General features: G+C 36.7%; 2 protein-coding genes across 5 annotated transcripts in view; both read left to right on the forward strand.

Annotated features, from left to right (window-relative positions):
• Positions 1-1,262: 1,262 nt before the first annotated feature.
• Positions 1,263-12,907, forward strand: aggf1 (angiogenic factor with G patch and FHA domains 1). 3 transcript variants are annotated; one of them, XM_082140602.1, is made up of 16 exons: positions 1,263-1,357; positions 1,444-1,500; positions 2,054-2,274; positions 2,421-2,520; positions 4,590-4,777; positions 6,420-6,557; positions 6,662-6,862; positions 7,198-7,264; positions 8,988-9,090; positions 9,168-9,219; positions 10,468-10,569; positions 10,665-10,830; positions 10,953-11,032; positions 12,046-12,173; positions 12,307-12,406; positions 12,507-12,907. In XM_082140602.1, the coding sequence occupies exons 3-16, from the start codon at positions 2,071-2,073 to the stop codon at positions 12,711-12,713; spliced, it is 1,836 nt and encodes a 611-aa protein (XP_081996728.1). In that variant the 5' UTR covers positions 1,263-1,357; positions 1,444-1,500; positions 2,054-2,070; the 3' UTR covers positions 12,714-12,907. The 3 variants fall into 3 exon arrangements, with proteins under 3 accessions (XP_081996728.1, XP_081996726.1, XP_081996727.1); XM_082140600.1 differs by lacking the exon at positions 7,198-7,264 and adding an exon at positions 8,320-8,809 and having other exon boundaries at positions 1,264-1,357; XM_082140601.1 differs by lacking the exon at positions 7,198-7,264 and adding an exon at positions 8,320-8,809 and having other exon boundaries at positions 1,301-1,357; positions 2,058-2,274.
• A 139-nt stretch (positions 12,908-13,046) lies between these two features.
• The window catches only part of pde8b (phosphodiesterase 8B), a 69,006-nt gene continuing 61,401 nt past the window's right edge, over positions 13,047-20,651 (forward strand). The window contains exon 1 of one of the 2 annotated variants that reach the window (XM_082140592.1): positions 13,047-14,127. In XM_082140592.1, the coding sequence (XP_081996718.1) occupies positions 14,083-14,127 (45 nt within the window). In that variant the 5' untranslated portion in view covers positions 13,047-14,082. Of the gene's footprint in view, positions 14,128-17,586; positions 18,895-20,651 lie in introns of those variants that run through there. The other variant, XM_082140591.1, reaches the window with a different exon arrangement.

The following is a 20,651-nucleotide window of genomic DNA, read 5'->3' on the forward strand; positions in this document are numbered from 1 at the left end:
CCGCTGAATGAGTGTGTATGTGCTTGTCTGTGTGTCACTCATGACAAGTTCTCAACCTGTCAGTTTAATGAAGTTTCAACTCTGACTGTAGTGGAGTAGGCTAATTAAATAAACCCTTCCTTCACGTGATGAACATCCTGCTTTTGTAAATTGTTAAGTTTCTGCCTCACAGATATCTTGTTTGCAGTTTTGTTTTTAATAAGGGATGTACTTCCGTTGGGCCTTCTTATGCTCTTGATGCAAATGTCAATTAGCTAACGCTCGAGGCGACATAAGCGGTGGGAAAGAAAAGCAAATCTCTCGCCCCTTGATTTCCTCAGGCTGTTAGTCTGTTATTTCCTGTCTATAACAGCACTCTAAGCTTCTCTCATAATAAATGCACCTGTGGTCTCATCTTCTTTACCATGCTGCCTGACACAGGTGTTAGAATAAACACTGATTTAATTTGATTTAGTCTTGTATCCTGAATAAAATTGCTTCATGAGGGACGTCACAGACAGTTTGGCTTCCAAACTCAGAAGGTTTTAGACAGGAAGGTGGAGGTGACATTCAACACAGAGAAATCAGAATTCAAATCTCTTTGAAACTAAGGGCCTGTACTGCCCTCTGCTGCCCAAAATCAAACTGTCACTCAATGTTTCAAATATGTTTCTTAGTCTTTGAGCTTCTTCGGTATAAAGTAGATCTATACTTTATTAAAAACAACACAGGGGCCAATTTATAGGGGTCACATGAGAAAAAAAAGTGAATTTATTTATATTTTCCTCATATTTTATTGTATCGGGCCTCTCCAGTTATTTAGGTTTCAGGCTAATTTTCTTATTTGATGTCCTTTGTAACTGATAAAAGTCTGAAACAGATCTTTATTAATTATTTGAATAAATTATGTTGTATTTGTACTTGCAGTGCCTGCAACTTCCTGAGCATACATGAACCAAACTTTGCACATTCGTTTCTCAACCATGTTATATCACAGGATGGCTTTGTTTATATTATATATTTTATTTATTATACATTTTGTTTGTAAATCATGGGCTACTGTAAGTAGGCTATCCCAAGTCTGGTTTATTTGCATATTGAAAGAGGAAAAGATGTTGTCTTAGCCAAACGTCCAAACATTTTGGTATAGGCTACCTGAAAAATCTATATGTTAAAGTTCTATATGTAATGTCATTTCAAATTTCAAATTTCTTTTCTTGTCAGTGACAGTGCAGTTGGCAGAGTTTTACACTAGGGGCGCTGTGGCGTGATGGAAAAAACGGAAGTGATGCAGGGGTAAGTAAGCCATGACATCACAAAGTAAAAAGTATGGCAGCGTCCGTTGAAGTGGGACTAAAGTTCATCGCGTTTGTTCCCTGTAACGCACTTTACGATAACACAAACTTCTACACGAATATGTGTCCAATGCACGCTGGTCATATGATGTTTATCTTTGATTTGCAGATTGACGCGCGCGCAGGAAATCTGGGAACGCGCAGAGAACACGGGTGGTTTAAGTCGGTGAGGATAATGTGCAATAAAAAAAAATCAAATGTGCCCTAATTCAAATTCATTACACAACTTTTCTATTTATTAACATACTCTTATTATATGTTTTTAAACTGTATATACAATTAGAGGAGTCGTTTGGTTGGTTGTTGTGAATTTGTGCTCAGATTATTTTCGTTTTTCAGTTTATGCATACTTACGGTCTCCTAATCTAGTTACGGTAGTTTTCAAACTTTTTGATGCAAGTAACCCCCAAATATGATGTTTGCTAGGAACTCACTTACTAAAAAATATAAATGCAGCTCTATAATTGAACTTTTAAAGAGCTATTTTTAAGAATTGATTATATTATGTGAGAGTAAATAGATTTTTCTCTTAGATTGAGACTGGATATAAATAGACACAAATGAGATGACTTGTATTAAGAGAAAAAATACTAAAGTAAATTAATAACTTGCAGTGTGTCATTTTATTATTACTATATTTAATGAGTTACATGGTGATTTTAATCTAAAGAATACTCATTTTAGTCAACTATACTTTCTTATTCTAAACTACATTTTAGGTAGAACATCCTCAGCAATGGCTGCAGATGGACAACCAGACCCTGAACCTAATGATCAGGGTTTGCAAGCAGAGCTCGTTTCTTTGAGATCACAAGCGGAGGCGCTGCGACAGGATCTGAAGGCATGTAAGGATGAACTTCAGAAGTTACAGAAACAGCTCAGCCAAAGCGAACGGCTTCAGAAGACCACAGAAAGCTACAATGAAGATCTCAGACAGCAGGTGAGCCAGGTGCTCATGGAGAACAGGGGCTGTTGTTTTTTTGTGAAAACAAGACTGTTACCGTTATAGGCCATTTTTATGATTAGTGTACTCCCAAAAACCTGCCAACACAATAACATTGTTGATAACATTGCTTTTGATCTTAGGTTGATAAACTGAGTGAAGAAATCCATGAGCGAAAGAAAAGAGAGAGGGAGAAAGTTGATTCTGAGACTCAGACAGAGGAGTATACCTGGACAGAGACAGGTGAGTCTCTTTTATTTCATTGTACAAAAGATGGTTTACGCAAAAAATGAAGACTGTCATCATTTACTCACCCTCATGTCGTTCCAAACTAGACTTTAGTTAATTTTCAGAGCACAAATTAAGATATTTTTTATGAAATCTAAAACATTTCTGACCCTCCATTGAAAGTTTCTTCACACGTGTCTACACCGGACGCAACTGTTGTCGTGTCGCACCACAACAGCTAGAACCTGTCCACACTAGGAATGGTAGTCTTTAGGCACCTCACGATCCGATCCAATCCCGGGAGTCACGATCCGATTCCAAAACGTTTCTTGATCTACTTTTTTTTCTTATTAATTAATTACATTTACATTTATGCATTTGGCAGACGCTTTTATCCAAAGCGACTTACATTGCGTTATCCTATACATTTATACATAGGTATGTGCAATCCCCTGGGATCGAACCCACAACCTTGCGTTGTTAACGCAATGCTCTTACCACTGAGCTACAGGAAAGCTAATTAGTCTACCAACTTGAAAATCTTAGTCTTTTTTATATAGTTAAAGTATTTAAACATTTATTTAAAACAATTGTATCTTAAGAGTTTTAAATATATAAACTAATATCGCTTCAAAACATAAAAGCAAGTTGTAGCCTAAACAATAAAGAAGAACAAAGAAATATCTTACAGTCAATAGACAAAGAATGCTTTCAGTATTTAAGAGTATCTGAACATTTTCCATTCAAGAGCTGTGAGTGATTTTTCTCTTTCTTAGCTTTTCTGTTGTTTGATTATTAAAAATGACGACATCAAACAGCGAGAAATCTAATAAGCTGCATTCAATTTCACGCTAATGCACAGATCTCTTTTGAAATATACATTTTTGTCTAGTCTAAACCCTTAGCCTCATAAAAGCATGAGATGTAAATACATTTAACCACTTTCACAGAGTTGCACACAGCCGCATGCACGAGCACTCTTCATAAAGTGCGCGTGAGTATTTAATAGCCTTCTGTCAGTGAGTTTCATATTTTTATCATATAATCCCACTGCATTCTAAAAGACAAAAATGATCCCCTCGTAGAAGCATGATGTGACACTTCAAAACGTTCATAAACTGATCGTAAAATAAATTCTTATGAATCGAGCAGTTTAGTCCAAGTCTTCTGAAGAGACATGATCATTTTATATGATGAACAGACTGAATTTAGGCTTTTATTCACATATGTGACCCTGGATCACAAAACCAGTCACAAGTAGCACGGGGGTATTTTTTGGCAATAGCCAACAATAGATTGTATGGGTCAAAATTATCGATTTTTCTTTTGTGCCAACTTAAATGGACAACTTTAAAGGCAATTTTCGATTTTTTTTGCTCCCTCAGATTCCAGATCTTCAAATAGTTGTATATCGGCCAAATATTGTCCTGTCCTAACAAACCATACATCTTATTTATTCAGCTTTCATGTGATGTATAAATCTTTGAAAATTGAAAATTGACCCATGTGACTGGTTTTGTGGTCCAGGGTCACATATAAACATTGATCAGTGACATAAACAGGAGCTCAACTGCACTTGCTTGACGCGTGAGAACCAACCTCATTAGTTCTTGCAGAACTTGCTGCGTAACTAGCGAGAATGACCTTCGCTGGTTCTCACACGTCAAGCAAGCACGCTTTCACTTCTGTTTACCAAACCTGAATGCTGTCGACATTGTTCGCTGATCAACGTTTATATGTGAATAAAAGCCTAAATTCAATCTGTTCATCATAAAGCGATAATTTCTCTTCAGAAGACTTGGACTAAACTGCTCGGTTCATATTTTACCCTCTGTTTATGAATGTTTTGAAGTGTCAGGGTTTTGAGTAAATAGACGTTCAATAGAGGGACAGAAATCTCTCAGATTTCATTAAAAAAAATCATAATTTGTATTCTGAAGATGAACTAAAGTATTATGGATTTGGAACGACATGAGTGAGTAAATGATGACAGAATTTTTATTTTTTAGTGAACTCTCCCTGGAATATTCCAATCATCTACACCGTATATGTGAGGTTTAAATGTTATTTTCTTCCTGAAACAGATTATTATAATTATTACTATGGTGGGTACTACCAGTCAGGAACGGAGACAACAGCAGAAACACAGGAGAATGTTGTCATGGAAACACAAGAGTGTTGTGAACACACTGAGGACCATCCCGTAACAGCTGAGACGGCACCAGCCAATCCTGAGCAACCAAATGAATCAAGTGACTTTCCACAAACAGAGGTATGAGAAGTGTTATTTAGGCTACTACTTATTTAAGTGTTATTTAATTCTGATAACAGATCTATGCATTAATTAATATTGGTATTGATATAATTTGCGTGTTGCATATTCAGGTGAATTCTACAAAATCCTGTTGTACGTCATTCAAAAAGTATCTAAAAAGAGTTTTTTAAGTTAATATTGTGGTAATATAAAATGTGAATGATGTCTTCTCTATAGCCGCATTTCCACCGAAATTACAGGAACTTTCCCCCCCAGACCTGTTGCTGTCTGTGTTTCCATCACGGTCTACAGTAACGTGAAGATTAGGCAAATTAGGCCTGAACCTTGCCGTCGGTCCATCGGTCGTATTTTTAAAACTCCATTGTTGATTTGAATAGCAAACAACTCTTACTGCACACACCGCAACAGATTTAAAAAAAATGGCGGTTGAAATAAAATGCTTGGAATCAACCAATCAAAATGCGGCATGAACCAATCAGCATGTTCAGTGCCCAAGTCCCACGCCCGCAAGTTCCAGAACTTTGAAAAAGTACTACCTCGCAAGCAGGGACTTTTTGAGGGGGAGATTTTTACCTGGAACTTCATTTAGACCCTGGTTCCTGCAGTGGAAACACACAGAATATCAGCCCAAAGTCCCTAGTTCCTGGGGAAAGTTCCTGCGGTGGAAGGAACGCGTGGCTTATGTTGATTATTACAGTCAGTCAAACTCAAACTTCTAGCCAAAACGTATGCCTAAAATAATCCTATCCTAGTTTATCTTAAGCGCGTGCTTGTCTGCCACTTTAAATGCTCAAGGTCGTTACCACAGGATGGATTCTGATTGGCTGTCAAAGTTTTTATCGTTCATCAGCTGGAAAAAATCGTTCTGAAAGAGATTCTAACCAAATAATTTCTCTGTGCCATTATCGTTATAGCTGTGATCTGAACTCTGCTATTCTTTAATATTGAGAACGATTTTTTAGAACTATATCTTTATCGTTATCTTTTTAGTTATCGTCCTTGGTGTGAACGGGCCTTAAAGCCAAATTAATCCAACTTAATGCAGAATGTCTAAAACATAGCCAATATAATCTGAAATATAGTAAAAACGAAACAATCTATTATGGCTAAAATAATGTATGTGTGTATGTATAACAAATATGGCGATTTTTTTTTATTATAAACAATATATGTATTTCTATTATATATATATATATATATATATATATATATATATATATATATATATATATATATATATATATACATATATATATATATGTATACACACACACACATATATATATATATATATATATATATATGTGTGTGTGTGTATATATACATACATATATATATATATATATATATATATAACTAAAAATTATATAAAATAATTAAGTTGTATTATATAAAATGATACAACTTGTCACAAATTTAAATAAGGCCAAAATAATCTTGATTATAGTTAAGTTATACTAACGAATTTCCAGAAGTTTAAAACATAGCCACAATACCACAACATACAGGCAAAAAAAAAGTGTAGAATTATGACCAAAATGTTCAAACATACAAACAAAAATATAACCAATTGACAGCTTGTAATGTGAATAATTATTAGCCAGTTTCTTTACTGTGTAAACCCTGTATTTGTTCTCAGGAGGCCTCTGGTGAAGGCGGCTCTATAGCAGACATGCTGAGAGCAACAGCAGAGGAAGCGTTGAACCAGACCAACTTTGTGTTTGATGAAAGTTCCGGCATGTATTACGACCACAGCACTGGATTTTACTACGACTCTGTAAGTTGTTCTTCTCTGGGGGCGTTTGACTGCTGTTATTTGTGTAATCGACATGTGTAATCTTAATCGCCAGTGTTAATGTGTTTTTTCCTCTTTTCCACCAGTCCAGTCAGCTGTACTATGATGCTAACACTGGAATGTACTATTACTACGACCCAGAAAGCGGGAAATACCAATTCCACTCTAGGATAGAGGTGCCTACAGCACAGCCCGAAGTGGAGCAGACGCCACAGAGGAAGACCAAAGATTGGAAAAACAGGAAGTCGGTGAAGAACACAGATAGAGCTTCCTGTCCTGATGGAGGGGTGAGATGCACACAGACACACATTGTCTTTACATAGTTCTGTAATCACAGAGATTTAGTGGTTGACTCTCAATCCCCCTTACCTTCCTCAACTTGATTTCCCATTTCAAGTTCAAGTTGAGTTTCTGAATCAAGTTTCCCACCATTTTGAGTCTCAGTTTTCAGTATTGTTTCAATCACAGACAGCTTTTTGGCTTCTGGTTCTTGTTCTCATTGAATAGCGGTTGATGATTGTGAGGGTCCGTAGAACAGTCTGGTCTCAGAAGAGGGTCCGTCGAGCAATTCTGAAAATGTAATGCCTGATGGAGCTGACCGTGTGCTCTTCTTTCGCTGTAGGTTCAGGATTTGACTTGCTCAATGGCTCAGTTGAAGATAGAACGTTTGAGACTGGTTGGAGTGAGAGGTACGCACTTGTTTATAGCTTTAAACTTATATAGAGTTTTAGTATTTTTCCCCTATATGGTCGTAACAAGCTAAAGTCATTCAGTGCATCTTAGTTTTTAATTCTGGTTTTATTAACCTTACCATTCAAATGTTTGAGGTCAGCTCAAAAGTATAAGATCCTTATACTTTTATTCAGCAAGGATGCATTAAATTCAGTTTACCAGTAAAGATATTTATATTGTTACAGGAAACATCTATTTTAAATGAATGCTGTTCCTTTGAACTTTCTATTCATCAAAGAGTCCTGAAAAAATGTATGACGGTAAACATAAGTATAATAAGAGAGGTTTCTTGAGCAGCAAATCAGCATATTAGAATGATTTCTGAAGGATCATGTGACACTGAAGACTGGAAGAATGATGCTGAAAATTCAGCTTTGCATCACAGGAATGAATTATATTTTAAAATATAGTCAAATAGAAAACAGTTGTTTTAAATTGTAATATTTCATTCTATTTCTGTTTGTACTGTTTTTATTAAGTGAGCATAAGATACTTTAATATAACATAAAAAAACTCATGAAATCAAAAAACTTTTGAATCTGTTATATTGTTATATTCTGGAATCTTTTGTGTTTGCCTCCTGTCAGCGTGGTTTCGGTTTTATCTTTTTAACCTGGTCTTTGTTTTTAACCTTGTGTTTTGACTGGGCCAAGACATCATGTGGTGTCAGAGCTGTGGCCAAGCAGTTTGCGCACATGCTTGTTTCTTCAAATCTGGATTTCTTTATCCCATGCCGAACTCTTCTCTGCCTGATTTCCTTTTTTTACACAATAAAGTGGTGAAAATGACATCAAACTATGATGTGAGGCTTGAGCCAGTTTGGAAAGCGCTGTTTGGATGTTGATGATTTAGATGGTGGTTTTGCATCATATATTACATTTTCTTGAACTGACTCAAAACTGAGACTCAAATGAAACTTGAAGGCCAAAACAAATCTTATATTGTCACATCAAACCAATGTGACGTCACTATTGGTGACATCCTGATTGGCTAAGTGTTTGCTCACTGACAGGACCATAAAGAGGCGGGGTCTGAGATTGACAGACAGTCTGAAAACCACCACAGAAGTAAGAAGGATGATGCGTCGTCATTTAAAAAAGGACGAAAGTCTCGGTCCCGAAGCCCCCAGCGATCCAGGCGGACCAAGAGCCGTGACAGAAGCAAAGAGCGCTCTACGAACAGAAAGAAAACCCGGAGGCGAAGCGAGTCGCCGTCTGATGACTCGCACAGCAGGAGGCGGAGAGAGAACGGGTCCAATTCAGATGACACCCACAGCAGGAAGAGGAAGAAGAGAAAAGAGAAGAAGAGGTCACGTTCTGAGACTCGCAGAGACCGGAAGTCACGCTCTGATAACATGAGCGGTGAGAGCGAGCCGGAGGAAGGCGAGATCACAGAGTCAGATGGAGGGAACGAACCTTCTTCATCATCCTCAGCTGCATCTCCCGTCCAGCCAGCACATGACAGTCCTGAAAGAGAACTGGAAATGCAGATACAGGAGGAAGGTGAGGAGGCACATTCAGAGGGAAGTGAACACTGCGCCCCCTGGTGGCTGTTTGTTCGGTATTGGCCGTTTGTAGATGCAGTGTTAAATTGAATGTGCATCAGGTGAATGCGCGCACTACAGTAGGATTTCATTTTTGTCTATCCGTAACCGTAAAGTTTGTGATTTTTATATTTCAGAAGCCTGGCCGCCATGTGTTCGGGTAACTGTGGTTCGCTCTCCTGTTCTGCAGACCGGAACGCTCTTCATCCTCACGGCTGACACAGTCGCCACTATCGGCCGGTCGGTATAGTTCTGTGTGTGTGTGGTTCTGTTCATCCTTTGTGTTCTTTAACATGTTTTTGTGTATCTGTTTGCAGAGAGAAGGACATGAATCATGCCATCAGAATCCCTGAGATGGGAGTCAGTAAGGTAAAACACTATACGAAAACACTCAAATCAAACTATAGACAAACATTCTTGACCAAAAACACTTTTACTATGACATTAAACAATCTAAAGTAATGCATTTTTGTGGCCTAATGTCTTATTGGTGACGGGCTTCAGTTAATAGTCATGCATTAATAGAAGGTCTGTTCATAACACTGAAACATATTCTCTAAATCCCAGGAATAATTGCACCTGGTGCTCAAGATAAGGGCAGTGTTATTTTAGTATCTTTGGATACTATTATAGTTTTTATTAATATTTTGAATTAGATTTCATGTTTGTGTTGTTTATTTTCAGTTTCAGTAATTTTGTTGTGTGTTTGTAATTTTTCTTAGGTTTTGGTTTGGAAAAATATGTATATATAGTTGTTATTAATTTATTTCAGTTTTAGTTTTTTTTAGTATATCCAGTTAAACTAAATGGAAATGGGAAATGTTGCCTTAAAATCCCCCTGTAATCAATAATTAAATCACTTAAAATTCATCTTTGGTCACCAAAGTTACACATTTAAACTTTTTTTTCCCTTGGAAAATAAATTCTTCATGCCTTAAAATAGCTTGAATGTAACTCTACACCTTTGCATCATTTAGTATACGTGGCTATATGAATGTGCGGTTATATGAATATGAAAATTAGCCTCGTCTCCACTCACTCACTCACCACAGGTCGACTTTAATACTACCTGAAATAAAAATAAGTTTCTTTTTTATATATTTAATTTATTTCAGTTAACGTTTATTTTATTTCAAGTAACTTTTTTTTTTATGTTTTAGTTTCAGTTATAATAATATTTTTTATAAATAATAAATAAATCAATTATTAAAAAAAATTTATATATACATATTATTTTAATATCTTAAAATGTAATTTATTCCTGTGATGCAAAGCTGAGTTTTCAGTATCATTACTCCAGTCTTCAGAGTCACATGATCCTTCAGAAATCATTCTAATATTCTGATTTGCTGCTCAATAAACATTTATTATATTTATCAATGATGATAACGGATACATTTTTTTTAGACTTTACTGTAATTTTGGATAAATTTAATGCATCCTTGCTGAATAAAAGTAATAATTTTTTTTTTTTTTTTTTTATCTTACTGACCCCAAACATTTAAACAGTTTCTGTGTGAATTAGGATAATGTGTTTTAAAAAGTAAATGGTCAATTCATTTTAACAGCATATTTACTCCCTCTCTCTCTCTTCTCTTTTTATGTGTGTGTGTGTAGTCCCATGCAGAAGTTTATTTTGACCAGGAGCAGCAGTGTTACATGCTGATAGATCAGGGCAGTCAGAATGGCACTGTCCTCAATGGGAACAGAATACTACAGGTAACACAAACAGCTGTTGTATCCCAGAATCCTTTTGAACATATCTCTCAATATGAGGATGTTTATCAGGATTGTAAATGTCTGTGTCCTTACAGCCTAAAGTTTGCTGTGACCCTTTCCCTCTGACCCACGGGGATGAAGTGAAGATGGGAGATACGGTGTTGTCCTTCCACATCCACACAGGAACAGACACATGTGACGGCTGTGAACCAGGACAGATCATAGCACACCTGAGCCGCCATAAGAGAGATGAGACCTCTGGTATGCATGCACACATTGACAAAAAATGTGTCAATACTTCTGCTATCTTAAACACATCTCTAAACTGCTTTACTATGAATCATTTGCAGCTTATGTTCTTTTGCTATGCACGTATGTTTCAGGAACTGTTCTCAGTAAAGAAGACAAGGAGGTTCAAAGGCAGAAGGAACTGAAGATGATGAAGGTTAAATATGGTCTTAAAGTAAGTTTTTATGTCCTGTACAAACTCTTTCGGTTGTGAAATGTGTTTTAGAGCAAAAGTCAGGTGTGTTAAATTGGCTTGTTAACTGTGTGCGGTCAGTGCTGCCCTCTTTTGGTCAGCAAGTAGTTGATCACACTATTCCTGGGTGTTGCAACTTGCAAGCTACAACAGGTCAAATATTAAACCGCTAAAACAATGGTTCTGTCATCCAAGATATCATGCTATGGCAAGCATCACTATTAATATTGTCCATACTTTGTCCGATGGTTTGTTGTAAATCATTAACGCCAATTATTAAACTTTGGCGCATAACTGTGATTGCGCAATGATTGTGCCACTCTGTGCTTCTCAACCTTTTTAACTTGAAGTTGCCCAAGCAGTGTTTTTTTTTTTTTTTGTATCACTGGCTTGCTATTGTAGTTATTGTTAATATTTTGAATTAGATTTTATTAATATATTTTCTGTTTTAATTGTAAAGTTTTTGTGTTTTTGTCATTTTAATTAGTTTTGTAAGTTTTAAAAAAAAAAGTTATTAAAAAGTTATTTTAATAAATCAACTTGGCTGTCAAAATTAACGCGTTAACGCATGCAATTTACTTTTTTCATTTTTTTCCCGTCATCTTCACTGCGCTACTGTATATGATGACACTATCATTCATTCAAGTGCTATTACGATAAGTTGCAAAAAAGGAACTTAAATCTGTATTGGCGCTCAATCTGTGAATCTCTCATAATTGTGAGAAATGTACAATTAATTAGTTAATTGACAGCACTAGTTTTTTGTATATATATTTTTTCAGTTAATGTTTATTTTATTTCAAGTAATGAAAATGTGTTTTAGTTAACTATAATAACCCTGTGTCCAACACAATATGAAAAATCCGACTATATGAAAGGGCCCTCTCATATTCATAATGTTAAAGCACTGCTATTGGTCTGCTGGTTGTGCCTTCTATCATTTTACTATGCTTGTTTTACATAAAGACTTACGTGTGTGTGTGTGTGTGTTTCAGAGCAGTGATTATGAAGAGCAGAAGGCCCTGAAGAACAGCAGGTATAAAGATAGAGCAGAAAACCGCCGGCAGACAGTCGGAAGCGAGGGAACGTTCCAGAGAGACGATGCTCCTGCTTCTGTTCATGTGTACGTAACCTATTCAGTCAAACATTTACCCCTGTAAAACAGATCTGCACTACAGTAGATTTCTTGCGTAACAGTATCAAGGTTAAAGATGTTTTCGCAGACTTGTGCCTTTTCTCACTGTGTGTGTATATAGTGAAATCGGGAATGAGAATAAGGGTAGACGGATGCTGGAGAAGATGGGCTGGAAACGAGGAGAAGGCCTCGGCAAGGACGGAGCTGGAATGAAGGATCCGGTAATATAGTTTCTCCTCATTTGTTTACACAGTGTCATGTACATAAATGCATGAGATTTACACTCACTTCCCTTTGTGTGTGTGTGTGTGTGTGTCGTAGATTCAGCTGCATATGCGCAAGGCTCAGTCTGGTCTTGGTTCTGGAGCTGCCGTTTCTGTAGAAGACGCCACACTTGCCAGAAACAAAACCCAGAGGAACTGGGAACGTGCACGGGAACGGTTCTCTGACGCCTGCCAGGCTGACTCCGCCCATCCTGAAACGAGCCAATCACCTCAAGCCTGGGTCAAAAGTCAGGATACAGAGTGACTTCTTAGTGATAATTTGGTCTGAAGCCGGGCATTATTTAGGTTAACTTTTTTTCATCATTTCAGTGGAAGACCTTTTGTAAATAGATGTCAGTTCATTTTAAAGATTGATGGTCTGAGAAAGTCTTTGTTTGTTGTTTACGGTGAAATTCAATTACAAAGAATATCTTGGACAAATAAACAATAATAAACAATCATGCTTTCCAGTTATTTATATACAAATTTATATTAAGTGTTGCATTATACTGTGTAAGATGCTTGCTAAAGGTTGCATATGTGCAAAAGGTTCCACACTTTAGCCATACAATATCTGCAAAGGCACATGTTTTGTGGATCATGTTGCAGCATTTCGGCTGAAGTTAAACCTGTCCGATCAGAAATGAACTACTGTAGTTGTGCAACTCCATTATAGTCTTTTAGTTTTCTTACTGATGCTTGTCTATAGACAACAAATAATTATGTTATAGGAAACAAAAACCCATGTGTTGTGATTGTGAAGCAGTGTTACCTTGGTAACACTGACTACACATAAAGCTGTTGTGGTCAGCTTATTTGTCTTTATTGTATCAACCTCATGTCTGGGTCAGATCTCAGCTCAAAATCGAATGAAAAAATATTGCGAAAGTATGTTTTAGGACTTTTAAGTTTGCTGCATTAGGAGACTTATTTTCCCAAATTCTCAATAACGTGAAGTTCCTTAATGTTTTACTGTTGGTATTATTTGTAATTCTCCTTCTCAGTGGTGAATCTCATCAGATCACCTCACTTTGTTTATAATATTAATTATTATTAGCGTTAGAATGAAAATAATTATGAATATGCATTTATATAATAATACTCATTGCCCTTATACTGAATTAAAACAAGCAAAATGTCTGGAACAGTGTTATTTTAGTATTCGTATTAATTGTATTTTTATATTTTCTGTTTTAAAGTTTTTGTATTTTTGTTGTTTGACTTGTTATTTTATTTTTTTATGTCTAGTTTTTATGTTTTAGTTTTAATCAACAACTCGGATAATAATTGGTAGTTGTCATAAATTAAAAAAAATAATCTTTAATCAAATAATTATTAATTTGAGCAGAAATGTGAGCGCGAGATTCCCCTCGTCTCGAAGTAGTGCGCGCGCGCTGAACCGGCGGCGCTAGGACCGCGCGCTCAGTTGTCCGATTTGTTCGTGTGGGTGAATAAGTTCAGAGAAACGTCGCCTACCTAAAACCTCAAAAAGTTCCCAGACAGCCTTGTCTATAGATGCGATGTAGTGGAGAGAATGCTGTCAAAATGTGCTTTCCGCGAGGTTTTACGTTTAAATAGGCGGGATTTCATGTAACCGAGCCGCTGAGGGCAGTCGGGACCGGGGACGGACAGAGATGAGCGCGAGCACACAGCTGCTGTCCAACGGACCACGGAGAGAGGTGAGATTCACTTTGATCGCTTCACAACCGGAGAATCCCACGTTTAAAGGGTTCTTACAAAACACGGCGTGGCCTTTTTTCTGGCCGTCGAAGGTCGTTTCATAGCTAGGTGTTTGGCGTTAAAGAGGAGTTAAACTAGATTAAGTTTAACCAATGTGACAGTTTTGAAAGAATTACACTAAGTTACTCTTGTGTTCTGTTCTTTCTCTACTGTAAGTGAATTTAATCAGTTAATAAGAAGTTTAAATGGCTGAATAACGCTGGTTGACTTGACCTGTTCTGCTTAATCCGTTAGTCAATGCTCTTCATGACAGCTTTCAGTTCCCACAGTATGGGAGAGTGGGGTAAGTTGTGGCACTATTTAAGTTGTCCTTTAGGCGAAAAGATATGACAAAGAAATAACGCTTATACCCAGATGTATTTGAGCATAGCTGTTATCTACTGAAATAAAGGCAATAAATATGACTTGACTTGAAACGAGAAGAAAATGATCTATATAGGGCCCTAAAAATATGTGAACAAGTGAACTTGACTTGGGGTAAGTTGAGTCATTGGGGAATATACTTGAGAAATGTGCATATGAATATCTGGATGTGGTTATTAAAATAATGTATACAAACTGTTACAGTGGTCAATAAACAGCATAATATAATAAATGAAGAGTTCAGATGCAAAAGCCTCTAAGTGCCATCTGAAATTTTCTTCTAAAATGATCATTTTTATCAAGCTCGTATATTTAAGTTCAGTAATTTCACTTAAATGACAATTAATAGGTAATTTTCATTGCCATTTAAGTGAAATGACTGAATTTAAATATACGAGCTTGATAAAAATGATCATTCTAGAAGAAAATTTCAGATGGCACTTAGAGACTTTTGCATCTGAACTCTTCATATATAGACGAATACATTTGCTTTGGCATGATTAATGTAATGTAAATTAAATTAAAATTAATGTATTATAAAAATAAAACAATATTGTGTATGTCAGCCTATTTAATCACAGGTTGCTTTGATTGGCTAAATATCATTGTGCAGTTTCCTAGATTAAGGCGGTATCACATTTTACCCCACTCTCCCTTTAAGTGTATACGTGCAAAGTTATAATGGCTTAACGATGAGCACTAATCTTTTAGCCCACCATTTGTTCTCTAAAGTAGATGTTTTTGTTTTTTCACTTATGGTTTCCTTTGAGTCATTGCTGTCATTATTAGTAATTGAAGCTTTTATTGGTGTACGCGAAGGTTACACTGTAACACTGCGCATTCCCGTTCCTTCTGTCACATTGTACATTAAGTGTTGGTAGATAGCAATTGCCTTCATTTCACCTGGACAGTATTGAAGTTCTCCAGCAGAGGGCGGTCATGGGTGGTGTGTGTATTAGAGAGCAGAAGGTCAAGTGAACAGTCAATGTAACGTGCTGTGGGACAGTGGAAAGTTTCATTTCTGTGATGAAGATGAGATGTTGTAATCTGTTGAACTCCACTGGCTGATGGAGAGATTAGGTGTTTTGTTTAAAGCAAAGATTACAACAAATACCTCGGTCGAAGCTTCCAGCTGAGTGCCAAATGTTCTCAGCTACAACCCTAAACTCTTATAAGATATCCTGTAGGATAATTTTCACAGCTAATATAATCCACATTTTTAATTTTGTAATTACACTGTGCAATTCCATTAAGAATGGGTGATTAAAGCATACTTAACAAATCACATTGACAGTTCATGGATAATGAATCCGCTATGAGCTTCTGTACATTTCTAACACTGGAGAGGTGTAAAAAATTAAATAAAAATGTTGCATTGCAACCTGAAAAAAATAAATAAAATTTGAATTGCTCTAACCGGTGTCGACTGTGAGCCTAACAGCCTGAGTTGACAACCTGAAGATTTCCCACTGGTGATATAAATGTTTAACAACTGCATGTTTTATTACTGCCTTTGTATTTTTGATTTATTGTACTGTGGTACTGGATGATATTTATATAACATGGCATTTACATGGTGTTCGCTTTACTGTATTGAACACAGTACATGGTATTTTGTCCAGAAAACATAATAACATAGCTACATAATAATAACATACTTTTTTGCAATGCAATGTCACTCTTTTAACCATATATATATATATATATATATATATATATATATATATATATATATATATATATATATATATATTAGGGCTGTCAAAAGATTAATCGCGATTAATCGCATCCAAAATAAAAGTTTGTGTTTACATAATATATGTGTGTGTACTGTGTATAATTATTTTGTATATATAAATACACACACATGCATGTATATATTTAAGAAATATTTGCATACATATACTGTATATATTTATATATAATTTAAATATAATTTAACTTAAATATATACAAGCATGTGTGTGTATTTATATATACAAATTTAATTATACACAGTACACACACATATATTATTTAAACACAAACTTTTATTTTGGATGCGATTAATCGCGATTAATCTTTTGACAGCCCTAATATATATATATATATATATAGTTAATAATATTATTTATTTATTTATTTGAAGACATGGCATCAATTAGCAACAATGGGAACAATTTTAATTTTAGAATACAAATATAGTGGTTTTAATAAAGACAGCAACATTGCAACACTGATTGGCATCTTTGAACGGACATTTTTATAATAACTCAGTTTGTGTTTCATGGGGAAAAAGTGACATGAGTTTCGAGAGACATGAGTGTGGGTAGATTTGTATCTTGTGGAAGGCTGTGTATTTAGTTTATCAGAAGAAAGCATCAGAATAGAGAGACATTTGTGGCATTTCCAGAATATGCAATGTCAAAATTGAACATTTTGCATACACATGCAGCCTGTGCCACATGTGCAGAGTGACTTGCAAACGTTGGGCCAAAAAATTTTTTCCCACCCATGCAAGAATCTGTTAAATAAACTCCAGCATAATAAAAGGTCAGTGTAGTCATGTCTGGGTTTATCAGTCATTTACAGATGTTTGGAACATTTTACAGCTTGGACCTGTAATATGCAAACATTTGGAAACCCAGATGTGCTATCACTGATCATACAGTCTTGCACTGTACATTTTATGCATTTGGCAGTCGTTTTAAGTGACTTATTGCATTCATGCACTGAATTTGAACCCTTGGCCATTCTCTACCATCCTAATGCTTGAAGAGCTTTTGAAGTCATTGTTTATGAACATTCAAAATGTTCAAAGCATTTTTGATGCATCAAGGCTAAGGTCAATTGCTTGGCCTTGTTTAGTGATAGACCTAAAATGTGGCCTTTTTGAGATCATCGGCTGATAAGCGTGCCGACTCGAGTTGTAGTTCCTCCAGCAGTGTGGATGTATAACACATATTTTCTTTTTCTTTTTGAGTGAATTATAAATAAATATTGTGTGAAGTATATACACTCTTAAAAATAAAGGTTATTTATTGGCATTGATGGTTCTATGAAGAACCTTTAACATCCATGGAACCTTTCAAATGCACAAAAGGTTCTTTAGATTATTAAAATATTCTTTACCAAGAAAAAAAATGAAGTCTTTCACTGAAAGACTCTTCAATGGCACACAATCTTCTATGACATTGCTGTGAAAACCCATTTTTGGAACCTTTATTTTCAACACTTATAAGTTGTAAGCTTCAATTGCTGTCATTAAATTGTATCTGCATTTATGGACCACCCTAATCGGTATCAGTACCGTTGTTGAGTCAATCACTATAGTCTTGTTTATGCATTAAATGGGATTAGTCATGAATATCAGTGTCTCTCTGCTCAAGTTCATCTTTAAACTCTGCAAACAGCAGAAGATGAATCCAGCATTATTCCAGAATGAATAAATACAGTGAGTGTGTGTGTGTGTGTGTGTGTGTGTGTGTGTGTGTGTGTGTGTGTGTGTGTGTGTGTGTGTGTGTGTGTGTGTGTGTGTGTGTGTGTGTGTGTGTTCATGGGAAGAGGGAGTCATTGATGTGCGTGTCTGTCACTAATGACGCTCGTGTATCTTAAAGGACCATGAGTTTAAGTTTGAGACATACTCTCAGTGTCTAATGCTTTGCGCCTGTTATTTAAGAGCTCCGACTTCGTGATGAAATACTGATTGTCAATGCCGCGAGAAAATGCATCTTTATCGAGCAGCCTGAACCTGTAGTATCTTACTCCGAGGTGAAATGAGGGTGTAATTTGTCCAAATATGTGACATGGCACAAGCCCATCGGTCTCACGGTTGGACAGCCGAGGTGTCATTGATCTGATCTGATATGATCACTGATAAATAACGCGGTGAGATGGATCTCCTCTACGTTTTTCCTTGACGCGCGCGGGAGGCAGGCAGGCGGAACTGAGCAGCGCGAACACCGGCCAATGTACCGGGGGGACGGCGGCGTGACAGCGGCCCGGGAGCGGCAGCGGCGGCGTGACAGCGGCGGTCTTCACATTCGTTCCTCCGGGTTTTACGCAACGAGGCGCGGGGAACGATGGGCTGCGCTCCCAGCATCCACGTCTCGCAGAGCGGGGTGATCTACTGCCGCGACTCGGACGAGTCCAACTCTCCGCACCAGACCACCACCATCTCGCAGGGCACGGCGACCACCCTGCACGGCCTCTTCATCAAGACCGACGCGGCGGATACCATCCCCTCCGTGATCGCGTACCAGACCAGGCACACACGGACCAGCTCTCAGCGGGAGCGGAAAGAGAACAGCGGCGGACACATGCGCACAGAGGCCGAGACTCAAACCAGCTGCACCAGCGTCAAGGTATGAAGCATGAATGAATGGCGATATGGTGGGAATCAGTTTTTAGATCTTTATCTCGCATTATGTCCACCATCTTGTCATTCATTCAGCGTTTTAGTGTCATTCCTGCATGTTACGTGTGTTAACGTGTGTTGTTGTGAATCATCAGCTGGATGCTTATTGCTGCCATATGTTTACTGTTTATTATGTATTACACTTCCTATACTGTACAAATGGTTTAAAAAAATTCTAAGTGAATGAGTTTTGTTCTTTCTCAAATTCAAACAGGTGGGAGCCAGTAATGGCCAATATTTCCCCTGTGAAAGTGATTTTAATGGGCATTATTTACCTTTATGAGGTAACCATATAAAACGCATCATGTCAAATATTTCAATTGAATCAGTGGATTACGATGAACAATTTGACTTGTTCAAGATCTTGCAATCTTCTGCTGCTGTTTACATGACTGGCTGATCTCTCACCAGCTGTCAGAGCAGATTTTGATCTATAGATGGATGATAATATCTCTATGGAGGCACTAAACCCATCAGTTTGTAGGTTTTGAAAATTATGAAATATATAAAATGTTAGATAACAGAAAAAAAAAGGAGGAAAGTATGTGGAGCATTTGTGCCCTGAGCCCTGGTTATTTTCAGACCCTGGTGGGAGCTGATGTGTGTGAACATAGTTTGCATATGCGCCACCATGATGGTCCTTATAGCAGAACTGGTGGGTCACAACCAGAAGGCTTCAGGTTTGTTTTGATATAGTCACATTTACATTTATGTATTTGGCAGACGCTTTTATTCAAAGCAACATACATTGCATTCAAGGTATACATTTTATCAGTTCAGGCATTCCCTGGGAATGAAACCTATAGCCTTGGCGTTGCTAGCATCATACTCTGTAAAAGGCATATGGTAATCATAGAAAAAAACAACATAATTTTGTATGATAGTGATAGTGAAATATTAACTCATGGTAGATTTTCACATTTTTATAGAGCAGAGAAAACACATTTCGTTTTTAGGTTTTTTTTTACACCAAAGGCAAAACTGATTGCAAAGGCAAATCAAACAGATTTTTGGCACGAAAATACTGCACTGTATTATTTAAATTTTAAATAATGTTCATTGGTTATATTTTATTTATGCACTTTTATACTCTTTTCATTAAATGGCCTGTGTCTGTGATTATGACACATTAAATTTCCACACTGCGAAACTTCCTCCCTTATATCAGTTTTTCTGTACCTTAGTAGATTTATTTAAATGTGGGTGCGGCCTTTGTATTAAACTAGTCAGATCGGACTTACCGAACAGGACCCGTGCATGCTAATACTAATAATTTGACATATTGTTTCACATTTGATTTTAAGGACATTTTTGTTGACATTTTACATGATAGACAATTTTGCTACTGATTTGGGTCACCACTTGATTAAAGTAAAATCTGGGTCATGATGCAAAACCAGTTGAGAAACTATGGGACTGGTTTCACAGACAGGACTTAGATTAAGTCAGGATTAGACCGTAGTAACTTTTATAAATGTGCCTTAGACTGGTGTGCATCTTGCACTGAAATGGCATAAACTATGTCAGAGCAAGTTGCTTTCAGTTAAGACAGCTCAAACATGCACTTAAGTCTGGGACTAGGCCTATAGTCTTGTCTGTGAAAACAGGGGATACTGTATAAGTACATGCAGTGAGCCCAAAAACTTAAAGTACATTTAAAAATCCACTGTATCCGTATTCCATAATGTCTTTTATCTTAATCTT

This window comes from Leuciscus leuciscus, assembly GCF_965113295.1.
Source record: "Leuciscus leuciscus genome assembly, chromosome: 16".
Lineage (NCBI taxonomy): Eukaryota > Metazoa > Chordata > Actinopteri > Cypriniformes > Leuciscidae > Leuciscus > Leuciscus leuciscus.

What these genes read in the sequence shown, in the direction of transcription:
- aggf1 (XM_082140600.1), top strand. Translation starts at nt 2,071, where the DNA reads ATGGCTGCAGATGGACAACCAGACCCTGAACCTAATGATCAGGGTTTG. An exon ending in GTATACCTGGACAGAGACAG is followed by an intron (nt 2,521 to 4,589) that starts GTGAGTCTCTTT and finishes TTCCTGAAACAG; the next exon opens with ATTATTATAATTATTACTAT. An exon ending in GTGACTTTCCACAAACAGAG is followed by an intron (nt 4,778 to 6,419) that starts GTATGAGAAGTG and finishes ATTTGTTCTCAG; the next exon opens with GAGGCCTCTGGTGAAGGCGG.